The following is a 27,295-nucleotide window of genomic DNA, read 5'->3' as shown; positions in this document are numbered from 1 at the left end:
TAAACAGAATTGCTTTCTCTTTTTTGCCTCTCATCAAAATCATTTGACCTATAGCAGATTCCCACTCTCATTTTTGTTTTCCCAGTGCTTATGTAATACCAAACTGAAGCAATATTGCACTGACCAAACGCTTTAAGTGGGTACACTTAAAGCTTTATATTTTGTGCAGTTCTCAACCAAGAACATACTCATTTATCCCTCCCCCCACACGTTCGTGTCCTGTCTGTCCTTATATGCATTGTACTATGGCTTAGTGGCACCATGTTTCGATATCGTTACAATATATGCATTTGATGCTTAATCCTTCCTTCAAGTTTATCAAATTTCTTTAATATACTAGTTATTAGTATATTAGCAATATGTATTTGTTTGTCTTTTTGCTCTTAGTAATCCTAATACAGCCCATGTATTTGCTTGTTTCATGAGAAACCCCCCCCCCCCCCCCCCCAGCAGGGCTGGTGATCTCCAACAACTTGCTTTCTCCAGGCTGGGAAGCAAGACGGAAAAGCATAGGAGTATAGGAGATAGAAAAATCTCCTATAAATAGGAGTATAGGAGATAGAAAAATCTCCTAAAAATCTGCACAAAAGTATAGGAGATAGAAAAATCCTATCCTTATTACACAATATATATTCCCATTTCTCTGACCACAGAATCAGTGATGATAGCTACTTCCTGCGGGACTATACCTATCTGCTATATGTGCATTAATATGGAAGCCGTTTTGTTGAGGTGTACATTCTCAACTCCTTTGATGTGGGCACCTGTTCGTGGTGAGGGGACCACCCAGTGATGCCGCTGACCTTCCAGATAACACCTATACCTTGGTTCTAAAGTTATATCGTTGGAATCCCACATGTGCAGCAATGTGCCGCGACCCTTGGAAACTCGGAAAGCGGGATCCTGGTTGTTGAGGGGCCCAGCCTTAATACATCACTTCGGCCCCTGCTTTGACAAGACGGGTGCTCCTGGACAGGACCGGCCTGACTGGGATCAGTCGGCAGGTGGTTCATACTGCTAGGGTCAACTGCGTTCCAATAAGCTTCCTTCTCTTTGGTCCTGGGATGGGATCGAGGCTTATTGGAAACACGGGTATGATGCTCCTGAGCGAACTTGGCACCCCGTTCACCTGTTAGTTCACGAGTGGGCATCTCCCTGTAGGGCTTTGTGGTGGGTGAGGTACTTATGGCATCTGAAATTTTTATCTTACTCTCTCATGAGTAATTTAAATCCCCCTTTTTCTTCTGCGCCCCCCCCCCAACAAGACCCCTACCTAACCGATGCGAGGACACCGATAACACCAACTCAAAAAGACCAAGGACTTGAGGATAGCCCACCATCAGTGACACCGCTTTTCCTCATTCTCCATTCCACTGGAGAGCAGTCACTTGGGAAAATGGCACCCTTCATCCAGAAAGGATTAGAAGGGTTGGCAGGATCTCCAAAATCCATCAAATGGCTGAGTTCTGGAGACAATTTATTTGAGGCTGCAAGCCAAAAACATGCTCAGCAACGTTTGAAAGCCACATCGATGGGAGAATACCCATCATTGTTACCCCCATAAACTCTGAACTCCTCATGTGATGTCATTTCAGAGCAGGACTTTCTTCGTTTCTCTGAAGAGGTCTACTGCTCTGAATTAAGAGACCATGGAGTGACAGCTATCAAGAGAATATCGATGCAGAAGGATGATAATTTCATCGCTACCCAAGTTCTCATCCTAACATTCAGCACCCAATGGTCTACAACTTCCATCAAAGCAGGCTACTTAGACTGCTCCGCGAGGATCTACAACCCGAACTCACTGAGGTGTTTTAAATGCCAAAAGTACGGCCACTCCCAAACAGCTTGTCATGGCTCCCCTGCCTGTGCTCGCTGTTGTGCTAAAGATCGCGAGAGAAATGAATGTTTAGCTTCTAAGTCTAATTGTACGAATGGCTAAGGAGAGCACCCTGCATACTCTCACACATGCCAGCGGTGGAAGGACGAAAAAGAAATTCAAAAAATAAAAACAGAACTGAACATATCCTATCAGGAGGCCAGAAAACGCATCCAACCACTAAATGGCAGCAAGCCCTCATACGCCCATTTAGCTTCTGGGAAGAGTACCATCAGGACCCAGACTAATATGCAATTCCGCCAAGGGAATCATTTACTCCCATTGCATGCTATTTATTAAGTTCACAAAAGCCCACCAAAAAATCTGTCAGCTGCCACTCCTATATACATATCTCCTAATGCTCCACTTCCAAAACACAGTGCTAAAGAAACTCCAAAGAAATTGGAACAGCCACCTATAATCCAAGAAACAATGGATGTGGAAGATAATTAAGTACAGAACGAATCAGCCCTGGAATTCTTTGCAGAAGAAGAAGAAATGGATACGGGCCAACTTCCAGTCTTTTGTAAGATAGAGAAGTCCTGGACTGCGAAAACAAAGCCCTCAGCCCTTCGGAAGCCACCAGGCAGACCCAATAAATCTAAGTAATGGGCACATTTAAATTTCTACAATGGAATTATCGTGGATTCCGTAGAAATAGTGATGACATCAAGGCTCTCCTGAGTAAGTATTAGCCAACTTGCTTGTGTTTTTTTTTTTTTTTTTTTGGTAGTTGTTGGTGCATAGGCTTCTGTGGCCATAATGCACCTCAAGGTTTTTGCAGTACTTTGATCCAAGCCCGAGGCGGGATCGAACCCGTGACCTTTGGATTGCCAGGCAGGCACTTTACCCACCCGGCTAGCCCGGTCAGCTGAACTTGCTTGTGCTTCAGGAGACATTTTAAGGCAAATGAGGATCCTTTCATAATTGTTCAGTTATTCGCAAAGGCGGAGTTGCTTTATATTTTGTGCAGTTCTCAACCAAGAACATACTCATTTATCCCTCCCCCCACAAGTTCGTGTCCTGTCTGTCCCTAGATGCATTGTACTATGCCATCCTTGTGGGTAACCACACCCACTTCCGAACTATGCCACTTACACCAACCTAGAGGCTGTAGCAGTTTGTCTTACAATATGGTTCCTCTTAACAGTTCTATCTATTTGCCACCTGGGAATGACATTCCCCAGGCAGACCTTTGTGAGCTCGTTAAGCAACTGCCCCCCCCCCCCCATATTATTAGGGAATTCAATGTACATAATACTCTGTGGGGTAGTTCTGACATCAGTAGGAGGTGGGATTATCAAGCAATTGCTTGAAAATAATGATCTGGCCCTTCTAAATGTGGGATCTAATTCCTTTTTCCACATTGCCACCTGTACCTTTACTGCCACTTATCTTTCCATCTGCTCAGCTTCCCTCCTGCCTGTGTGTGTACTATCCACCTATGGGAGACATAACGGGAGACAATGCCAGCAGTCCAGGATACCACGGTAGAAGATCGATCACGCAGACTGGGATGCCTTTAGACACTTGGCCACATTTAATACCACCAGAGACAGGCAGGAGCCAATTAACTAGGCAGTAAAACACATCGCAGAAAGTATCGTCCAAGCAGCGTCAGTTGCAACCCCAAGGACATCGACCTGGTTCCCACATTTTCCAAAACCATGGTGGAATGAGGAATGCACAGCAGCTAGGAGGGCTCAAAACAAAGAGGGGGGGAATATTTCGTCGGTATCCCACCAGAGATTATGTAATAATCTTCAAATATATGCTGTTCCAAAGCACGTTACATCGGTCGTCAGAGCCAAAAGGATCTTGGATCTGATATGCATCTTTTCTCGCAGTGTTTGCCAACTCCAAATCCAACTGGGACAAAGTACAGAAAATGAAGACCAAATACACCCTTCAATGATCCTTGAACATAATGGATGTACAATTGCAGGCCTAACTGCAATCGCAAACACTCTTGGGGAGATATTTTCTCAAGTGTCTTCAGAAACATTGCATCCCCCAGAGTTCCTGGCCCTGAAACAAAGATCAGAAAAACAGCAACTCAAGCTGTCTTCAAACGGCAGTGAGGAATACAATCAGCCTTATACACAATGGGAGCTGAAAGTGCCACTCTCCCTATCCAAGGCGGGCCGTTGGGCCAGATAACATCCATTATGAGATGACTAAACATCTTTCCTCAGAATCCATGGATCTCTTGCTCTGTCTCTATAATAGAATCTATGCTGAAGAGCACTTTCTGGACCCATGGCATACAGCAACCATCACTGCCTTTCTGAAATCGGGAAAGGATTCAAAAATACCGAAAAATTACCATCCTATTGCTCTGACCAGCTCTTTGTTCAAAATCCTGGAAAGAATGATCAACACTCACCTTATGTGGTATTTAGAAGCTAGCCTTCTGTGGTGTATAGGTCGAGTAACCTTCTTTCCAGATACTGTGACTTCCAAAGGAACTGGTCAACACTAAACAATTTAATATGACTGGAAACATCTATATGTGATGCTTTCCTGCAACTGGAGCACCAGGTGTCAGTTTTCTTTGACATGAAAAAAAGTGTATGACACGACTTGGAGAAGAATCTTAAAAGACATGAAACTTTGGTCTTAGGGGACACATTGCCATCTTTATTAAAAACTTCCTTTCTAACCAGTCTTTCCAAGTTCGTGTAGGATCCACCCTCTCTCTCTCTCTCTCTCTCTCTCTCTCTCTCTCTCTCTCTCTCTCTGGGCCATTTTACCAAGAAGAGGGAGCACCACAAGGATCAGTTCTATATGTTATGCTTTTTGCCATCAAAGTAAACTCTGTTACTGAAGAACTTCATGCAACCGTTAGATGACTTTAGCATCTTTTCGCAGTCATGCAATGTGAGGATCATCGAAAGACAATTGCAGCAAGCCATTAACCGAATAAGTTCTTGGGCAATGTTAATGGCATTTCTACCCCATATGTCAACTAAGGACCAAGTGCACAAGGGGGTTGAACCTCCTAAATGCGATCTCTTCCAATAAATGGGGAGCAGACCGCTGCTCATTCCTCCACCTATATCGTGCATTTGTCCATTCTAAATTATATTACAGGTCCCAAGTGTACGCATCAGCAAGAAACAGCATACTACAGTGGCTAGATCCAGTTCATCATCAAGCAATTTGCATTGCTACTGGAGCTTTCAGAACATCTGTCCAGAGTTTATACATTGAATCAGGTGAACCGCCTCTGTCCCTGCGATGAAACCAGTTGTCTCTAAAATATACTTTTAAACTGAAATCCCTGCCAGACAACCCTATGTGGACATGCATTTTTGAGCCACTATGTAGAAACTCACAATGCCCGTCACACTGCCAATTGTCCCTTTGGTATCTGGGTCCAAGTGGTGCTCAGATAGCTTAACACCCCGGTAAACAATGTTGCTGAATCACAAAAGCAGTGACTTCCATCATGCAATTTCTTCATCAAAAATTGGAGTAAGGCCACCACACCATCTTCTGTTTACCAACAACTCTATACTGCTCACCGAGCCGAATATTTTGATTTCTTGCCTGTCTTCACTGATGGCTTGAAGTCAAAGTTATCTGTCAGATCTGCTGCAGTCTTTCCAGATAGTACTATATCTGGAAAGATACCTCAAGAATGCAGCATATATACAGCTCTATAGCATACAACTCAGCATATAGCCGAGTTATGTGCAATAGAGAACCTTGGTTAGCCTTCAACCATATTTGAAACTCACAACTACCAAAGGTGTATGGTGTATACTGACTCATTAAGTAAATTACAGGCTTTATCATATATTGGGTACAATCCTCACCCATTCCTGACCAATATACAGCAGAAGTTACATTCTCTTTTTGAGCATTCCTTTGACATCCATTTCTGCTGTATCCCAAGCCACATTTGGCTCAAGGGTAATGAATCAGCTGACACCACTGCCAGATCACCAGTGCCACAACAACAGCAGCCTGTTAGTCCCTTATACAGACTACAGGCTGCTAATACACTCTACATTACTACTACCATAATGGCAACAATCTTGGCATGAGCAGGCCACTAACAAGTTATATCAGAAATCCAATATTGGCAATCGAGTCTGCGCAGGAACAGTAGCGAGGAAGTTGGTCTAGCTTACCTCCGCATAGGACATAATCATCTTAAGCACGCATTCTTGCTGAGGGTAGATGACTCTCCTGTGTGTGAGGATTGTGACACCTTTTTAACCATTCGTCATATTTTAACCACGATATGTCCACGTGTATGTCCACGATATACACAGCAACGTTTTGTGTATTTTAATGAATTTACCCATCTTTCTGAGCTTTATACACTCAGTCAGATTTTATCTGAAAATGACAGTGTCAGCTGTTTTGAGATTTTTAAAATCATAAACCGTTTTGCTTGTATTTAAATATCTTTATATTAGTTTACCTCATACATATTTATATTTTTATACATATTGACATAGTGACCCAAGCAATTACGTCACTACAATTTGTACTGTTATCTTGTAAGGGATGTGGTTTTGGCACATTATAGCCCTAGTTGCTGATGCGCCATTAAAACCCAAACAACCAACCAACCAGCCATTGTGAACGATAGGCTTAACCGATTGGGCTGAAAGTGGTCTCAGATTAAAGATATTTCTTCCTAGGTGTTCAGAAAAATGGGAAAATGTAAAAATTCCGAATAGTTTTATTTTACGGAACAGGCCAGTTTTGTCTACTAGCGCTGCCTACCTTAGTCCCACTATATCGCCATGCTACTCTGACTGGTTGTATTGAATGTACCTTTCAGCAAAGAAGAAATATGTGTTTTCGTGCTCCTGCAAATGCATCCAGGGTTGGTCTGAAATGTGCATTTAAGGACCCGAAAGATTTAATATGTCACAGTATTGGTTTACTTAGTGAAATGTGTTTTCATTGTCAAGCCTTACATTTTAAGTGTGAAAAAGTCTGGGATCATTTTATTTTACTGCGGAATATGGCAGATCAGTGGTGCGAGATTAGTCAAAGTTATGTATCAGAATTGTTTGGATCTAGGAATGATAACAGGAGAAGCTAAACGAAAATGGGTACTTGTATCGCATGTAGATTTGACTCCGTTCGATTTGACTTTTTTGCCATTCTCATTTAAGTGAAGCCAATTTCCTATTTGGCTGGCTTTTGCGATGACTATAAATAAAAGTAGAGCGCAAACGTTGGATAGAGTCAGAATTTCACTTACTAATCCTGTATTCAGTCACACCAATTGTATGTAGCAATGTCTCAGGTCAGATCGTTCCAGCATGTTTAGATAAGGTTACCAGAAGGGCACAAGAATATAAAAAATATCATTTTCAAAGAAGTATTATAAAGACTACTACATTTTGTACATGTGGAATTCTTACGTAATGTGCACATTTTGAATAATCAGAAAGATGGAGAAACCAAAGAAAATTTGTTTCCTCTGACACAAGAAACGAGGAAGGATTTGACGTGTACAGGCTGACCTGCTCATGGCAAAACTCTGACTACATTTCTTTTGGATGGCTAGAGAAAAACTCTGCTACCAATTGCAAAATTTTTGCAATGGGTACAGCTAGTTGTCTTGTAGTCTTATGCTCAGGCATAGGCTGTAGTGCTGTGTTGGGCCGCTGAGTGCTGGATTAGTTTCGGAAATTTGCCTTTAGCCAGCGGGTGGTTGGTTGGTGGAACAGACTTCCATCCCTTGTGGTGGAGGTTGACAGCCTAAATAAGTTTAAGGCTCAGCTGGACAGGTATTTTGAACGAACAGAGGGGTGAAGTGGAAGTGGGTTTTTTTTTTTTTTGGCTGATGCTGCATAAGTTTGCTTTCTTGCATCAAATGCCTCTACTAATGCTAACATTAAGTCTGTTCTTGAAGCCCTTGTAGCACAAATCAGAAAGCTAAACCTCCTTATGCCCTAAACCTCCCAGCACACATATGCATGCGCACACACGTGTGTGTTTGGTTGTACCATGTTTTGATATAGGTGTCTTTTTCAAAGACATGTGAAAGCTCTACCTATTCAAATATATCTGTTGCATTTATCTTTCATCTCTGCTCAGAAAATGTTATATCATATAGATGATATTAATGAACTGAACAAAGGGGTAAAGTATGCATACATGTTTTTGTGTAAATTCCATATTAACAGATTGTTGCTTATTGTTCCTTGACTTCTTGAATACCTGTCCATCATTACCATTGAACTTAAGCTGCCCTACCATTAATATCTGGATATCCCTCCACCGATGGGTGGTCACATCTTGCCCAAACTCCACATTACAAAAACAACAGTAAATATGCTTATAGGCCACTTTGAGGAGACACATAATTACTATGTTTATGACTGGAATTTACTTGAGGGTGTAATCAAAAAGGCCCTTCTATTCTCTGAAATAGGGGTCAGGAAGTAATGAGAGCATGAAGCTGGTCAAAGGAATAACACAATTTGGTAGATATTTCTTTTTATAGCTGTATTGTACACTGTGTGCAAAACTTAAGAACCAACAGTTTTTATTTCTGAAGGTTACAACCACAAAATCTTTACTTAAGGTACTCTTTACTGATGATGAGAGTAGTTTCAGTCTCAGCAGCGATTCTGGATGTCAGCTAATCTGGCGAGAGGTTGACACATGGTATCACCCCACAAACATCACTGAAAGGGATTGATATGGCGGTCGAGGTATTCTCATCTGGGGAGGCGTTACCTTGGATGGAAGTACACAACTCCAGATACTGGACGGCAGTATTGTAACTTGCATGCTATTGTACTGAGGTAATCCCTCGCTATGTGAACCTGTTCCGAGGTACCACTGGCCCCGAGTTCGTGCTTATGGATGATAATGCCACACCCATCACACTTCACCTGTTGATATGCTTTTGAAAAGTGAGAACATTCATTGTATGGATTGGCCTGCCAATTTCCTTCAATCTAAATCCCATTGAACACGTACGGGACGCTCTGGGGAGACACCTAGCGGCACATCCACACCAAACCGAGAAAATGTTCACCAGCTGAAGATGGCACTGGTGGAGGAATGGATGATGTTACCGAAGAGAACTTATCGACAACATTGTTCTAAGTATGGTCAAGCAGTGGAAAGCCTGCATCGACATTAGGGGTGGCCATATCTCCTACTGAGGACCATCTCTTCCCTTTGTTCCACCTTTGGCAGCAATGCATCTGTATCATGGCAACCAGTACTATGTTGCCATTTTTGAATAAAGTCCCTCTGTACCGTTTTGTTTCCGTTGTTGTGTCAGTGTTGTTTCCTTCATTTTTGTACCTCACGACTTTCCTTTGGTATGCTTTTCCCATATCTAGGCCACTCCTATGAGAAGCTACAGGTGAAAACCTGACTGGTCCTTAAGTTTTGCACACCAGTGTAATACTGGATTACTGATGATTCAGTATTACAGTAATTCCAAAAAATACAATCATAATATTCAGAAATAAATGTTGAAAAAGAAATGAATAAAGCAGCTTGTTGAACTGAGGTTGTTTCTCTTATTTGGCCTATTATGTGTGCGTTATGGGTGTTTAATGGCACATAAGTTACACTGGCTAAAGTGCACCTATTTTACCTAGTACCATTGCTTGTTTAGGACAAAATTGTGACTGGTGAGGCCCTTGACAAAAATGCATTATCTTTGGTGTGACAGCACATCAAGGAAGGTCAGTACAGAAGAATCACCATTTATCTGGATTAGATTAACCAGAAAGCTGGGTAACTATAACACTTGAAGACTCCAAAAAAAAAAAAAAAAATATATATTTTTTTTATTTTTTTTTTTTATATATATATATATAGTATATCCACCAGAAATCATAAAATTCAAGTAATAAATAGAATAGGTATAAACAGGTGTTTTGGAAGTTGTAAAGAATTGACAAGAAATTCCATTATAAGTCATGACTGGGGAATGAATATACCTATTATCCTGCAGCATTCACTGTCTTTACACTGGCTCTCAAAAAACAATAGAAAGAGAACAAATGTTAAGTTTGTTTTAGTGAATTGCGTGAATTATTGTGTTCTGTCACACTGCAAAAAGACTAATTTTGTTTCGCTATGTCAGGAATGTAAATTTTTTTATAGTAAATATTTCTGTTTAGAAATCGCAAAAATGATGTGTAAACACAAGAGTTGTGCTTTTAATTGAACAAAAACTTGAAATCATTCAAAAGTTTGAAAACTGTGCATCCATTAAATCTTTAAAGAACCATTATAATGTTGGTGACCAACCCATACACTACACGTAAAAAATAAAGGGAAGGTATTAGAGATTTTGCGGGCACATCACATAGTGTTAATGGCATGACTCAGAAAAGTCGATGAGACAGTCTAAATATGATGACCTTGACAAGGCAATGGTGATGTGGCTTGGCTAACAAAGAGCAGAAGGCATTCCAGTCTCTGGGGCAGTTTGCACTGCGAAGGGAAAATATTTGTTTGGTTAATTAAAATTGCCGGGCTGTTTTAATGAATCTTCTGGGTGGTTGGTGTGGTTTAATCAGAGGCATGGCATTCTTCAGATTACCATTCAAGGTTAAAAACTAAGTAGTGATGCATCATTCGCCCAAGAATTCACCAGTGAGTTTCAAAAATTTATTGAAACCAGTGAACTTGTGCTGGAGCAAGTTTACAATGCTGATGAAACAGGTGCGCTGGAAATGACTTTCATCAAAAACTTTGTCTTCGAAACCGAGATAAAAGCTCCAGGCCATAAAATGCAAAAGCAAAGATTGGCAGGTCCTTGCTGTGCTAATGTTGCTGGCCTTCATTCTTTGAAAGTCTGTAATTGGAACAGCAGAGAACTGTGGGCTTTCTCGAGGACTGTCGATAGACAGGCCGATTAATTGTTGGAACAAACTGTCGTTTGGGAGTTGATAGGTTAAATAAATTTAAGGAGGAACTGGACAAACATTTAGAGGGAATTGTTTTTTTTTTTTGGTTGATGATGCATAAGCTTATACACTAGCTTTCTTGCATCACATGCCACATTGCGACTACAGGTAGTAGTAGTACTAGTGACACTGAATAAGGGTTAACTAAATTCAGCTTCAGTGCACCAACGTCTGACATCACTGGGCTGCCACAGAAAACTGGACAACACTCCAAATCATCCTAATAAGGAAATTTGAAAATCAGAAGATGGAAATATTTTCATCAAATATTTACCCCCAATGTGACTGCTTTAATACAACTTATGGCTCACGGTGTCAACTTCAACAAATGAAAGCATATTTATTTCAGGAATTGATCTCTCAAAGTTAGTGGGAATAAAATGATTGTGAATTATTGACATTTTGGAAAAACCTGACTGTGTTGGATGCAAATTATGGAGTTTCAATAGCATGGAAATCAATAAAAAAACAACCATAAAGAGGTCTTGCTGTAAAATTTTACTGGGAAACGATAAAGGATTACTGGGATTTGAAAAAAAAAATGCGATTGGTACCAGAAATGTAATGAAATTTACAACAAATTGGGGGGGGGGGGTGCAGGGATGTTGATGAGCAAGCAATTCATGATTGGCTTAATTCTGACACAAAGATTTAGCTGGCCATCATCATCAGCCATTTTCAATCCACTGCAGGATGAAGGCCTCTCCAGCAACTTTCCAGTTCCTTCTGTTTTGAGCACTGGCCATCCATTTACTACCCACAAACTCATGAATTTCATCTATCCATCTACGCCATTTTCTTCCAGGTTTTCTTCTAGTTCCTCTTGGGTACCATTCTGTTATTTTCTTAGTCCATCTGTCATCATGTCTTTGAGCTATGTGTCCTGCCCAAGACCATTTTAGTTCTTTAGTTTTGATAAGAATGTCCTTTACTTGAGTTTGCTGCCCAATCCATGTGTTTCTCTTCTTATCTTCTTATTCGTTCCATTCTTCGCTGTGTAGTTCTCAGCTTCTCTTCCATTCTTTTGGTGACTGCCCAAGTTTCACTTCCATAAGTCATGGTGGGGAGTATATATTGGTTCATTATTTTACGTTTCAGACAAACTGGGATATTGCTCTTCAGTATGTGACTATATTTCCTGAATGCTATCCATCCAAAATTTATTCTTCTTGACTTCCAGCCATTTATCATTTTTACAGCTAATAACTTGTCCCAGATAAGTATATGACTCTACCTTTTCAATTACTGCTCCTTCAATCATTATTTCTCTTTCTGTGGCATACTTGTTCATCATTACTTTTGTTTTAGCTTTAGTCCAAAATCCTTACTAACTGTGCATAACTGATTAAGATTTTCCTCTAATTCTTTGGGATCGTGGCTTATGACCACAATGTCATATGCAAATCGTAAACGGTTTAGGTACTCTCCGTTCACATTGACTCCTTTCTGCGACCAGTCTAATCTTCTGAAAGCTTCCTCAAGGGCAGCAGTAAACAGCTTCGGAGATATTGTCTCCTTGTCGAACTCTTTTCTCGATTTTAAATTTCCTACTGTCTTTGTCTAGTCTAATAAAGGAGGTAGCACTCTCATATATATTTTCTTCAAAATCATAATATATGGGGTATCTATTGCCTAGTCTTTCCAGTGCCTGTAACATTGCCTTATGCTGTACGGAGTCAAATGCCTTTTCATAATCCACAAATGCCAGGCATAATGGTGTTTTATATTTATTTGCTTTCTCCATTAGCTGTGATATTACGTGAAGGTGATCCATAGTTGAGAATCCTGTCCTAAAGCCAGCTTGCTCTTTTGGTTGATTCTCATCAAGTATTCTTTCTAATCTGTTAGTAATGGCCCTTGTGAACAACTTGTAGATGTGGGATAACAAGCTAATTGGTCTATAATTTCCAGTTTCTGATTTATCTCCTTTCTTGTGCAGCAAAACTACGATTGCATTATTCCACTGCTTGGGCGTCACATCTTTTCTAATGCACTTTGTGAAGAGCCTTGCCAGTTTTTGTTATGTCTCTTCCTCCCAATTTTAACAACTCTACAGTAACTTCATCTTCCCCCGGGGCTTGCCGATTCTTAATTTTCTTCAACGCATGTTCTACCTCATCAGGAAGAATATCGGGTATGTCGTATGTGTTGCTACTTTGCAATCCATTTTCCCCACTGCTGGTATCATTCCCTGCTCCTTGTATAATTCTTATAGTAGTCTTCTGCTTTTTTTTTTTTTGAATTATGAATTATATTTGAATTATGCCTTCTCTGCTGTTTATAAGTACACAATTGCTATTCTTCTGTTTCAGTATCATTTGTCTTTTTGTATTACTGCTCATGGCTGCTGATTTAAATCCTTTGTTTTCCCTTAATCCTTGTTCTACTTTTCTTGTGTTAAATCTTATGTCCTCTCTAAGTCTCTTTCTAATGGCTTTGCATAACTCAGTATACTCTATGTTCTCCCTGTCAGTGTTTTTCTTGCTCTTCATTTGTCGTCTTCGGTTCATCATGACAAGTGTTTCTTGACTAATTTTTCCTTCTTTGGATTTCTTTTTCACTATAGGTTTCTGGGCTTTATCACTTTCAGAAAGTTGTAATATTCCTCGTCGATATCTTGGTCCTGAGCAATCTGCAGAAGCTCAAACTTGTTCTTAAGTTCCACTACATACTGCTTTTTCTCCTCTTCTGTTATCTCAAAGACCTTTGTATTATTTACTCAAGTCAGTTTTTTCCTTTCCTTTCCTACGTTTATATCAAGTGTACACCATACCATTCGGTGATCACTTCCAACATTTACCTTATTCAGGACGGTAACATCATTCACAATATATCTTCTGTTAGTGAGGATGAAGTCGATTTCATTAGTTGTTAATCCATTTGGACTCTTCCATGTCCATTTTCTGGTCATCCTTTTCTTGAAAAAAGTATTCATTACTGACAGTCCTTGAGATTCTGCAAATTCCACAAGTCTTTCACCTCTTTTATTTCTTTCACCAATTCCAAAATTTCCTATAGTTCCTCTTTCTGCGCTGTTTTGCCTTTTTCCAACCTTAGCATTGGAGTCCCCCATAATAATAGTGTAGTGGGTTTTCTGCTCATCTAGAAGACTCAGTTTCGGTGTACATTTCTTCAACCTCTTCATCATCATGGCTTGAATTTGGTGCATAAATCATTATAATCTTTAGCTTGTACCTCTTAGAAATCTTGAGTATTAGTCTTGACACCCTTGGTGATGTACTTTTGAATTCCAAAATGTTGTTTTTAAAATCTTTATGAACCAGAAACCCAACTCCACCTTCACTCCTTTCACTGTTTCCATTGGTGTACAGCAGATTTCCACTTGATAAACTTATAAATGATTCATTTCTTCTTCTTCTTCTTCTTGTTTCAGCCAAACCGATGATATTCCAATTCACATTTTCTAATTCCTTTTCCAGCTCTAATATCCTGTCTTCACCGATGAGTGATCGTACGTTATAACAGGCCAAGTTCAATTTCCATGCATGGCAGCCTGGTCGTACCCAGAGATTCTTAGCACCCTCTGCTTCCACTCTGATCCTCTCGCTGCCGTAAGAGGGAGAGTGAAAGCTGCTGGGGACTGAGGGCCATTTGTATTGTTGTACTGTCATATGCTGGAGGGTTTGGTCTTTTCCTCTTCACGCTGACCAGGCGTCTTGAAGAGAAGCGCTCTACACGTTCGTTGCCACCTAAGTGACATAACAGGGCTTACCATCGAGAAGGTGTGCATGAGTGGATTTTAGGGAGGCAAGCCAACCGGACTTCTCCTTCTCACTTCTTGACTACCTAGAGAAGCAAGACGCACAGAGTACTACTCTGTGGCAAGAAGATAGTGTTCTGTCAGAAAAAATGGTTTCAATAAATATTTGAAGTGCCATTCGTCAAAAAGTTGCAATGGGAGATCTTGTATACTTACCTATTTTTCTTTAAGTGAAGTGATTTTCGCTTATCTCCTATTTTTCATAAAATATAAATATTATGGTAAAAACTTTGTTAAAACAAAACTTGTAGAAAATTATTGTGAAAATTAATATGCACATCATCGGCATAAAAACATACCTATAAGTATGTTTTTATACCTATGCAAGCATCATATTGGACATGCAAGTAGTGCGTGGTAAGTTTTTTTTTTTTTTTTTTAATCTATCGCCATATTTTTTTTAGGAACATTGCCGAACATGTTTCGATATTTTTGGAATTAACCGGGAAATCGATTATCAGGCATTTTATTTTTACCATCCCTCCCAGAAAATAGTCTACTGTATCTCTATCAGCGGGACCACACTCCATATCATACTGTTTGCATTGTGGTTTCAGGACATGAACATTAAAGTTGGACTCAGCAGCCCAGAGCTCTGACCTCAGTTCTATACGAAACCTCCAGGATGAATCAGATCATCAGGTGCATGTGAAGAGATGGCAGAAAATATCGGAAGACATTTACAAAAAATTGTTGGGAGTGTTCCACAAACTCTAGAAGCTATCGTAAATTCTAAAGATTGCAGCACATGTTAATAGTTTTCCTAAAATAAAGGTTATTTGTCGATATGCATATGCACAGATATTAGTATAGGGCAGTGTGTATGGGCTATAGCCATATTTCCTATCCTCTTTTCAAATACAGGCCACTTTTATATATGACATTATAAAATATATTAAACTGTACATGGTAACTATTTTTTTACATGCAATGATATGTATTTGTACTAACACATGGTGTTTGCTTATGATCTTTAACATGTACCCCATGTCCATATTCCATGTGTATAACCACCTCTCCCAGTACTGTTTTCTTTCATAAAAAGGCCATTTCATTATCCTGTACACGGACACCATTCATAAATCATGTTAATGACACGTAGGGTAACACTCCTATAGCATGAGAGAAACACGGGGTGGGTATATGTCAGCTATTGTCTGCAGAGTCAAATTGTGTGGTACATTGGGGTGACTTACAAATACATAATACACTTGGTTATACCACTGGAAAGGATATATGTTTTGCAAATGTGGAAATGTGCCTATATAGCTGCCATGATCTTTTCTGGGTCACCATCATAATATGGTGCCCCCCCCCCCGCACGACAGTAATAAAATCTTGATTTTTTTTATTGTGCAAATTTCTTCGTAATTTTCTTAACAGATTGGTTGGCAGGTGTGCTGATATTCTGTTGCAAAATATAAACTAAGAATGCAGTAGCCCCTCGTTATAATGCGGCCCACTTTAAGTTGATCCGCTATAACACTGTTCTTATATTATAACCCTTGTCTAACTATAGCGTTGTCACAACTCACTATAACGCTCTTTTACCAATGTACAAATTGAATTTTTTAATTGAATTTTGGACGTTTTATCTGATGTAGTCATTAGCATGAGAATGAATAGCAAAACAGCATTAAAATGTTTCCAAGACTGAAGAAATTTTGCCACGCTAATTTAATTGCAGTCCAGCAACTTGTTACTTCCAAGATTAACATTTGAAAAAAAATTATCAAGTTAACCGTATTCCCGTCCAGTGACGGGAATTGTAATATTTGCACTATTTGCATTTATCGAAAGTCTAATCATTACTCAGTACAGTGTGAGACATCATCTCTAATGGACAGTTTTCTCGAACATTGTTCAATTGCAATGCAGTTACATAAGAATGAAAAAGCAACAACGTTTGGGCGTGGTACAAAGACTATAAAGGTAAGAAAAAGATTGCTTGAAATTTAAATTAGATGTTTTGAAGTGAATCAATTCTGGTCAACAACAAGTGGGTGTGTGGAGTAATTTAGGAATGGCAGTTTCAACTGTAAAAACAATTATAAAAAATAAAGAATTTTAGCAACAGGAAAGACAGCTGTTCTACTACAGGCAAATAAATTGACTAGGGCTAGACCATGTATTATGAATGAAACGGGGAGACTTCTAAATAATTTTATTGAAGATAATATCCAATGCAGAATTCCATAAAGTTAATGGAAGTTCAGTTTTTACTTTCTATATAAGATCTGAAGAAAGCTCATCACGAAAAAAAAAAATTCAAATCATTTAACACTAGTAATCCAGGGAGAAGCCGCAAGTGCAGATCAAGGAGCTGAAAATTTCAAAAAAACTTGTTAAAATTATTGAAGAGGGGTATTATACTGATCAACAAGTTTTTAACTTGGAAGAAATGGGACTTGGGGGGGGGGGACGAATGCCTGAAACAAGTTTGATATAGAAAAAAGGGAGGGAAAAAGAAAAACATGCTAGGCTTCAAGGCGGTGAAGGATTGGCTGACTTTATTGTTGGGTGGTAACATCACGGGATTTTAGATTAGAACCCCCTTTAGGTTACCATTCGGAAAATCCAAGGACTCTTAACGGTTTCACTACCTGTAATTTGGACCACTAATAAAAAAAAACTTTGGTTATAGCTTGGCCTCCTTTCGTTGATTGGTACTCTGAATTCTTCTGTCACGTGTTGGAATAATAATGTGCGAAAAATATCCTTGATTACAAAGCAGTTCTGATCATGGACAATACGCCAGGACACCCAAGCAAAGATAGCTTAGAAGACTTGAACAATCATATGAAAAATATTTACATGCTCCAAACATTCAATCTGTGATCCAACCAATGGACTAAGGTGTTATTGCCACATTTAAAGCTCACTACATAAGGAACATCTTTCCCCAAGCTATTAAAGCCATCAACACCGAAAATAGAAGCCATCAACAAAATATGAAAATACCGAGCTTAAAGGAGTTTTGGAAATCCTACAACATTAAAACTGCCATCTACAGCAAGTGCTTGGGATGTAGTTACTCAGAAAACCATGAATGGAGTGTGGAGGAAAGTTTGGATGGATTGCATAAAGGATTCCCTACCCTGTGGAATAACAAATAGTAGAGATAAATTGACAGTTAAAATACATAAAACACTTCTTTTCATTATTAGGAAATACAGTTTGTGATATTCTGTGTGTTAGTTGGTTGCACTACAGTAAATGGAATTCCATTATTTGAAAATGCTGATGTTTAAGAAATAACATAATAGTGGTTTCTGTAATTGATTAGTGTTGTGAATGAAGCTGTCCCTTTAGTTAGCAAAAATCATGTGCATGTCTAATCTAAAGAATTATTCTTGTTGATTGAACTGCTAGCAGAGAACGTTTTGATTGAGAAAAATGCATAATGTTGGTTATCCTCAGGAATCATGTATATATTAATGGCCAACTTTGAATATATATTTTGATATACTGAGTTAATAAGGATACACCTTGTTACCTAGAAAGAAACAGTCTTTAACTTTAAAGTTTTTTTTGTAGTAGAAAATTAGTTTTGGTTAACTTGCATCTTAACTAGCAATAATTTCTGCAAACCTTGTTGAAAGTGGTGTTATACTAGAAGAATTAAAATCTTTGGTGCTAAAGTAGCACTTTATTTATAGTACAGTAGTTCCCAACTTGATTAAGTGTTTATTTAACTTAGGGAAAGAGAATTTGATGACCCAGAGTTCCAGTTTCGTGAACAGGATACATATGAGGAGAAAGTGGAGCCACCACGAGAAAGAGATACTAGAGAAACAGATATGTGGTCAAGCACCAGAGATTTTGAAGAGAAAATGCCTGTAAGTTATCTTTAAAGGGAGTATCTTTGTTCTCCCTTTTTTGTGACGTAATTTGTCTAATGTTTACAGGATTATCTTTCTAAATTGCAAATATGCCTTTCACGTAGTACCAGCCCCTAATATTCAATATTTTAAATACAAAAGCCACATTGTAATATTATTGTTGACACAATAAACAAATTAACTAGCTTTTGTCATTTTACAGTTTGGCTATTTTTAATATTTTGCATTGCTCTCATATAGTGGTTTCAGAAATCATATTGTGTGGTTATTTATTTTATTAAACCATAATTTTTTGCATCTAATTGGGTCCAACTTCATTATTTACAGTATATAATTCTAGATATTTAGGTTGCATACAATACTAATATAAATAACAGGTGTAGTAACAACAGGGTGGGGGATAGAAGGAGAGGAAAGAGGAGAGAGCTACTTTAAGTTATGACATATTTAGGATCCATTGAGTTCCATCTCTCTCCCTCTTCATGAAAACTTCTCAGTTAATTGAAAAAAAATTTATATTGGAGAACCGACTTTAAGTCATTTTGATATTTCAGCTTGACAGTATTTAACATTATTAACATGTGATTAAGAAAGCCTAAAACATCCAATTTTTGGTAGTGGTCATTTTATTTTTTTGAACATCTTGCTCGGGCTATTGATACCACCTATTGTAAGCATTGTGCAGTACTACTTTTAACTATTCTGTATATAATTCTCGAATGCACACAGCTTAAGAATCAACAATATGCACCATTCACCACTCTCAAACACCTCCCCGAGCCCCTTTACACCTAGTCAGATTTTAACTGGTGAGGATTGTAATTTTCCAAGAATGATGATTCTGTACAAGTCTGCATACCCAACTTCACTTTAATGAGTTATCTTTTCTTTTTTCTTTCTTTCTTTCTTTTTTTTTTTTTTTTTTGTTATGCATTTTATTCTGTCTGGTGATTGTGCACATGACAAGTCTGTGTCAAGTGTTCATGTTATATATATATATATATTTATTATTTAGCCTTATTATTTTTTTACCACTGTTAACAAATTTTGCGCAACTGCATTTGAGCATACATTTTTCAGCTGCACTCAGGCACTGCACATTTTTTGTCTACCACTCTTAGCTGTTCTGAAACAACGTCAGCTAATCACCCGCATTAAGCACTAATTAAAAGCAATTAGTGCTTAATGAAGTTTATTCAGAGCGATAAAGCAGAAATGAGAGATGTCACTTTGTTTTTGATTTGATTGTAAATATTAAATAGCAGATAATATTTGCTATTTAATATTTGTAAAAGTGTAATGCAAAAATTTGGTAGCACTCTGTCTCTCCAGGAGGTATATACATTTATACATAATCTAAACAGCACTTATTTTTACATATAGGTTGTGTGCATCAATCTTTATATTGGTGGCAAAAACGAAATTTAGAAATAGTATGTCACAAATTTACTGCATTTCTCCATAGCACAATTATCTTACTCAAGTTAAATTACTTGTTAAACCTATATTATAATCATGAATGTTTGTTTTAAATGAGAATTATTAAAATCTTGCACAGTATTAATAAGAGCGACTAACTTCTTCATTAATTAATACTTGCATGTTCTGAACTTGGAAGTGTACTTGAGCCTGTTTAAATTGAAAAAGACTTATTTTTATTCTCTTCCCCTTTGAATTGACATGGTTTTACTGAAATAAGTGAGGCACCCTTCATTAAATTCTCTGCAAGATATAAGTTAAAATTGCTGCCTGTGAAAACTTCAGAAATCAAATATTTCCATTTTCCATGTAATTTTGACTTGTTTGTATATCTGATGTTAGAGTGGCTGTCATGTAAATGCATTCTTGAACTCAAATGAAATTAACAGATGGAACAGGAGAGGTAGCTACAGATTGAATGGAAAGAGATAATGTAGAGAAGGAAAGAGCATGGGCAAAGTTCATGTATTTAGTCTTGGGATTAATTGCTAACTTGAAATAAGCAGGATCTGCTATGAATTAAGAAACTGCAGATTTGGCAATTACAGTGTATTGTGTTAGTTGGAAGGCATAAGGACTGGGAATAGTAAAGAATACATTGACATATTAGCAGAAATTAAGTTCTGGTAGAGGAACAGATATAAAATAGGGATTATGAGATTGAGGAGGAAGTGTCCTATAGATCTGAGGAGTGAAAATGTCTCTCTTGTTCAGAAAGGGAAATTAAAGAGTGGCTTGAAAGTTTTATAAATGTTAGCTTGATTTCTATTCCAGGGAAAATAATGGAGTCAGTGGTTAAGGAGTACTCTCATATCACCTTAACAGGAAAACAATTACAGTGTGTCCCTGATATCCAAGTATTCTTTATCTGAGTCGCTGCGATTACGAGGATTAATTTCTGAAACTGATACAAGCAATGAAAATAACACAGAGGATTTTTGTGTATGGAAGTTTTACTATTCTGCATAGTATAAAAATGATTGGAGAAGATTGGAGATTGGAAAGAAATTTTGTGTAGATTAATAACTCATGGAAACGGTTATACCCTGATGCAGTTCATGGATATGAAGAATGCAAAGTGACTGGGTTACAAAATGAAATTGTAAGTCTTGCAAAAGAAACTGAATTCCACGAAGTTGATGATGGCGATATTACACAATTGCTTGAATAAAGTGCAAAACCACTTACAAAGGAGGAGTTAGTAGAATTATACCAACTACCACAGAAGAGGAAGCCGAAAATGATGACATGATTGAATCCCCAACGAATAAAGATTTGAAAATTAAAGAATTAAAGGAAGCCCTTGAGAAAAGTTACCAACCATTTGAATATTTTTGTGAGAACGACCTTCTTCATGATCATATCTTCACTCAGTCATTGAAAATAGGTCTACTATTACTATCCTCTTAGAGACAAGTTGCAGGATCCAAATTGCCCTGAATAGTGAAAGCTAGATGGATATCCTGTTTTTGGACATCACAGCCACTTATAACAGGATAGTGATTGAACCACTCCTCCACTTCCTGGAATCTCTCTGCTGCATTACAGGAAACTTACTCACATTACTTAAAGATTTACTTATAGAGGGGATCATAATAGTAAAGCATGAAGATTTTAGCATCAATTTCAAAATTACAAGTAAAGAGAGGAGTTTCCCAAGGAGGGGTGCTCTCTGCAACACTTCGCCGCAGCCCTCTGTTCTTTCCTCTCAACCTGCAATAACATCCTGATCTATGCGGACGACCTGAAAATATTCTTCTCACCCAGCAGTAATGATAGTGAGCATAACATTGCTTTACAAGCCATACAGCAGTTAACTAATCTGGCCAACTTCCCCGCCTCAGTGGGCTCGAAATTAACCCTCTTAAAAATGCCCAGATGTCCTTCTCCAGAAAGCATAACATCACCATTCTCTTAAATAGCCAGCAAATTTAAAAAGTGTATCATCATAATGATTTGGGAATTACCTCTCTAACAGAGTTTCTCCACTTGCTGTCTCATAGACGTACTGTTTCTGCTGCATGCTTCTAAAGATACTTCCATGGGCACTGTTCTTCTGAATTGGCTTCTATAATTCCCGCTCTCTCTTTCAAAACAGTCCGAACACATGCCGCTACCAGCCAACATCCATCTACTGTCCAACTTCAAACCCACAGAACCAACTTTTCATCTTCCTCATTTATTCATTCAACTGCTGTTTTCTGGAACAACCTTCCTTCATACGTATTTCCTGAAAATTACAATCTACAGAAGTTCAAGTCCAATGTCAACAAATATCTTCTTTCGTCTTCTCAACCTCCAACCCAAGCACGGTACTAAGTACTTATAGGTTCTAATACCTCTCGTGTTTGGGGTTCAGATAAAAAAAAAAAAAAAAAAAAAAATTGAAAAGGTTGTTTGTGGAGAATTTCTTCAGACAGCACAGGTTGGACAGTATCAGAGGGTAACGGTAGGTAGGGGTTGTCATTACTTGTCCAGCAAGTAAGGTAGAGATAAGTCCTCATAGACTGGGGGCCATCAATTACACTGGTAATCATCTGAGAAAGAAGAAGAATATTCCTGGATGGTGTTTGAACTCTCCAGGGAGTGATGTTTAAGTTGGTATATAAAACAGCCCTGTGGATGATGAATGTATTGCCTGTGACCCTGTTCATCCATCACATTACCCAATACTCAACTGCCAGGAATCTGTTTATGACGACATCAGGGCAGAAGACCAGATTGGTGATGCATATAGTGCGATAGGTTGTAGGCACTGCTGGACGTATCCTCCGACTACATCGATGTTGAGTAACCCCGTCATCTCTTGTCAAATTACCCACATCGCTGAGAAAGTGTTAGTTTCGCAGTCCAAAAAATGGTTCTGAATAGTGAGGCCCTTGTCACAAGTCATGCCGTGGTTGGTGTGAGACTTCACCTTGCTTATCTGCAGTCTATTGTGATAGGCTCTGATGTCATTTTTTATTCTCTTTTTGTAAAGGTAATTTGAGCTGATTTTGATACATTTAGCTCCAGACCTATTTGCAATAGATAGGCTACAAGGCTGTCGATCAGGATGGAGACTCATTGGTTTATGAGGTGAGTTTGTTCAGCGTATTTAGATGATTACGTATAATTTGAGGTCATCTGCATATGATGAGAAATCAGTGTACCTTGCAAGGAAGGGTTCAAGGGCAACGGCATACAGTGGCCAGACAGGTCACCTCCCTGTGGTACTCCCCCACATTATAATACACTCCTGTTGAAGAATTTATAGCTGATGATATTAAGGATAAGTACGGTGAACCCTAAGCCAAGTTGTTTTGGTGTAAAGATGAAGTTGATGGGTTTTAACAGGCTTCCTGTAATGCTGAAGTACATTTTCTAGAATGTAGATGAGAGTGAGAATTAAGAGCTTATCATAAGCTGATGAAATATCAACGAAGATTATATCTAGCTGAGATTTACTGTTGAGAGCAGTTTGAATTTTAAATAGGGTGTCCAGTAGGTTTGTATGTGTATATCTTTTGGGGATCACAGTATGCAGATGTTTAGGTCTATGAGAGAAGCATTGGCGATCAGTGCTGTTAAGATAGTTTTCTCAAACACGTTTAATAGATAGCAGCCCACTGAGATTGGTCTGAAGTCCTAAGGGTTTCTTCTTTTGGGTATGGGTTGTACCCTGTAGTGATTCCACGTTGTCGGGATTGATCCGGAATTCAGTATGTGATTAAAGATTGGTAGACGGGACTCCACAATGAAGGCACTACACACTTTAAGAATGAGTAGAGGGAAGCCGTCGGTATGCAAATATGGAATGGACACTGTGGATGTTTATTGTCATTTGGACAAATATTCACATCCTGGCCAAGTATTGACAGGAAGATATGATGTGCCAGTACTTACAGGCATCATCTCTCACCCACGAAGTCAGAAGCAATCCTACAGCCTGCAAATTGGCCCACTTTGCTGTAATAATCTAAACTCCTTGGAAAGTTTAAACAAGATATTCCCACTAAATACCATAGAAACCTTAAACCGGCTTCAGGTTAACTGTGAAAAACTTCTCCAATAAGGCCTACAGAAAGACTATCTACTAAGAAACAACTGAGTTGCAACACTACTAGCTGGAACCCATAGTCTTTTAGTTACTGTGTTATGCTATCACCTTGACATTAGGGTGGGATATTATTAAATTTTAGTGTTGCGAATGCTCCTCTATGAAGACATCCAACAACAAAGAACAAATTTTTTTTATTAATATGACTATTTCCTTCATTACTAAACTGTAAATATTTTTGTAAATTTATCCTCTGCATTGTAAATACGCCCCTCTTTTCAATTCCTTCAATCCCTTGTTTCATATTTACATAATGCACATTATGAAAATTTGGTTCCCGTTTTAAGTAGAATTTTCTGGAACCAATTATCCTCGGATAATGAGGACCCATGTATATGGAACTCCCAACATGGGTTTGTTAAAGGTGGGGGTGATCCTGTCCGGCTGGTCTAATTGGCACTGTGAAGCAGTAAAAAAAAGGACCTGGATGCAAATAGTTTTGAGATCATGTATTTCAATTACAATAAAGTTTTGACACTGTTTTATACAAAAGGCTGCTATACAAATTGGAACAGTGGAACATTAGGAGCGGGCTATTGCTATGGGTGATGGAATAGTTGAGTGGCAGATTACAGAGGATAATTATAAGTGGGCACTGCTCTTCTTTGACTAATGTTAGGTGAATACCTTGGTTCAGCACTGGTCTGTTAATTGTGGCATAGTTTACTATATATCTATATATGTGAAAGCTATTGATGAGGTCATATCAAGCTTATTGTCTTAAGTTTACAGATGAAACAAAAAAAAAAAATGGTTTTCAGGATGGTTAATAAAGGAATCAAGGCATAGTACTGCAGAAAGACCTAGAAAAATTATGGAGATGGGCTGAGAAGTGGTAATTGGAGTAACGTTGGTAAATGCAAGGTATTGCATATGGACGACAGTAATTCCAGAATAACATACCAATTAGGTAGTACCACATTCAAGGTGGTGGAGAATGAAATAAGAGAGTTAGGGTAATTGTACATCTGGCATGAGGCTCTTGAGCAGTGCTGATAACCTGGAACAGCCAGTGGGATTTTGTTGGTGATATACAGGAACTTTGCCAGCTGGGACAAAGCAATGGTTAGGCCACATCTTGAGCATTGCATACAGGTCAGTTAGCCTCATTTTAAAAAAGATATGGGTCTCTTGGAACTGATGTGGAGAGGAGCAATCAGGTTATTAAAGAATACAAAGGGTTATTGTTAACACAAAGATGTTGGTTCTGCAAAATGACATACTTGGAAGCTAGGCACTTTTAAGGAGACGTGATTTGTGTTCAAGTTTTAAATGGATTTTCTAAGCATAATGATGAAAGATAATAGGTGATGAACAGATGGTGTGGGTAGTTTTTTTCTGATGATAAGCTTGCTTCTTTGATCATATGCTAGTATTAATAACAACACTGCTGTACTCTGCATTCTGAAAAAAAATCACTGATGTTTTTTCAGAAAAAGGGTGTTTCTTAATTATTTTCTAATGCTGAATTCAAAAATGTTTGCTTCCATCACATCAGGTTTCTTCAAAAATCACAAAAGAAAATTTTATTTTTCACAAACTTTTGTTAATTTTGGCAGAATTTGTGCACCGAATGCTATTTTGCTGTAATTTTATATTTAAATGCTCGTTGAAAACACTTTTAAAAAAGGATAATGTGATAAAAAGTCCACTACGAAGTCACCTCTCATTTATAAACTGATTCACGATGGATCAGATTTTTTTCCCTTTTGATTTCCTTGCACATTCTTCTACTTTACATTCCCTTTTCACCATCCACCAATAGCTTGCCATCATTTTGACATTCCACCTCCCCTGGTATCTCATCTCCATGTCTTTAATGTCTTGGTGAATCCTCTCACCCTGATCTTCACTAATATTTCCTAGATTGTAGTCTATGTAGGAGTGTAAAAAATGTGCCTTGACACTCATATTGCATCCCAGCTCCTTTAAGTTTGCCAACATACTTTCAATTATATTCTTACAGTCTGAATCCTTGTTGTTCCCTAAGAAGTTCTCAACAACAGACCTGAAGTTAATCCGTGCCTGTTTTTCTCTTTTATTCATGGTTCCCTCAAAATCTCAGTCCCTCATCAGTTTGGAAATATGAGGTCAAACAAAAATACCTTGTGTTAGTTTCTCAAGTGTGAACAATGGGAATTCAGTACAAAGGTAGTTGAGGCAGGGGCCTTCCTGAGGTAAAGTATTCACAATCTGTTTTTTCAAAGCCAGTTTGATGTGGAAGAATAACAATTTTTGGGGTCTACCAATGTTTTATGAACAATTCTTTAAGCCAGTCAACAACAAGCTGCGCCTCTTTGGCCAGATCTTGACATCCCAGTGCTTACTCTTTCCCCAACTGTCCCACTCACAAAAAAATCATGGAAATTTCTGTGTAGCACAACTAAGAGTCCTCTTATGCTTCTTTTAAATACATATTTAAATATTTATTTATTTCCATTGCTCCACAATGAAAATATTTGTTTCCGTAGTGGAGCAACATCCTTTGAGACTTCTTTTTGATGAGTCTGTAAAAAGTCTCCACTGTGTACAATTCTAACTAATCCTAAATAGGTTCATTAAGTCATTTATATTACTGCAAAAAAAACCATAGAATTACTCTTAAAAGTGGGGACTAGTTGCCGTTTTATGTGTCTGTTCCATGAGGAAAGTCACATGTGCTAGACAATTTTTTGACTTCAGCCTAGAACCAAGGAGTTCTGCAGGTTCCTTTGGTAAATGTAAATCTCCTACCAGGTCATCGAGTCCTGTGAAATTGCTGTGAAAAGAGTTAAGGGCTGGATTCAAAATCTTCACTTTTAGACCTCTCTGCTTCTGCTACATTCTCCACTATAAGTTGACGGCATGGAATTGACAGGATATCGCCATGTGGTACTGGGCTAATACCCAATGGACAGAAAAAAAAATAATAATAATATAAAATAGTACTTCTGTAATCAGCTTAAACTAAGTTAAAAACAGCTATTAGTTTACAAACATCAAAAACCATTCAGTGTGGTATAATTGTTATGGGAAGTAAACTGATAAACACTATGTTGTGAATGATACCACCTCAGATCTATTACTGAGCACCCACTAGAAAGGCTGCAGTGAGGCTGTATCCCCCACCCACCCAAGAGCATTTTGATTATATTACATATTTGTACTGTCACTTTTTAGTACTTGGTAAAAACACTTATGTGGAATGTACAAACTCCCCATCCCCAGACAATTTCTTGGTGTGCCATTGTTTGTTATGATCATTTTTGGATGTTTTCATATTAGATGTATAAACAGATGTGAATAAAGACAGTCTCC

General features: G+C 38.3%; 1 protein-coding gene across 4 annotated transcripts in view; it reads left to right on the top strand.

Annotated features, from left to right (window-relative positions):
• LOC150087353 (uncharacterized) overlaps positions 1–27,295 on the top strand; it is a 521,069-nt gene that overhangs the window by 324,681 nt on the left and 169,093 nt on the right. For all 4 annotated transcript variants that reach the window (XM_090371151.1, XM_090371150.1, XM_090371149.1 and 1 more), the window contains one exon: positions 18,279–18,417. In XM_090371151.1, coding sequence (XP_090227277.1) covers positions 18,279–18,417 — 139 coding nt within the window. The remainder of the gene's footprint in view (positions 1–18,278; positions 18,418–27,295) is intronic.

The sequence above is a fragment of the Mastigoproctus giganteus genome, chromosome 4 (assembly GCF_048544385.1).
Source record: "Mastigoproctus giganteus isolate SK-2022 chromosome 4, ASM4854438v1, whole genome shotgun sequence".
Taxonomy (NCBI): Eukaryota; Metazoa; Arthropoda; class Arachnida; order Uropygi; family Thelyphonidae; genus Mastigoproctus; species Mastigoproctus giganteus.
The sequence above is the reverse complement of the archived record's forward strand: the minus strand, read 5'-3'. Positions and strand labels throughout refer to the sequence as shown.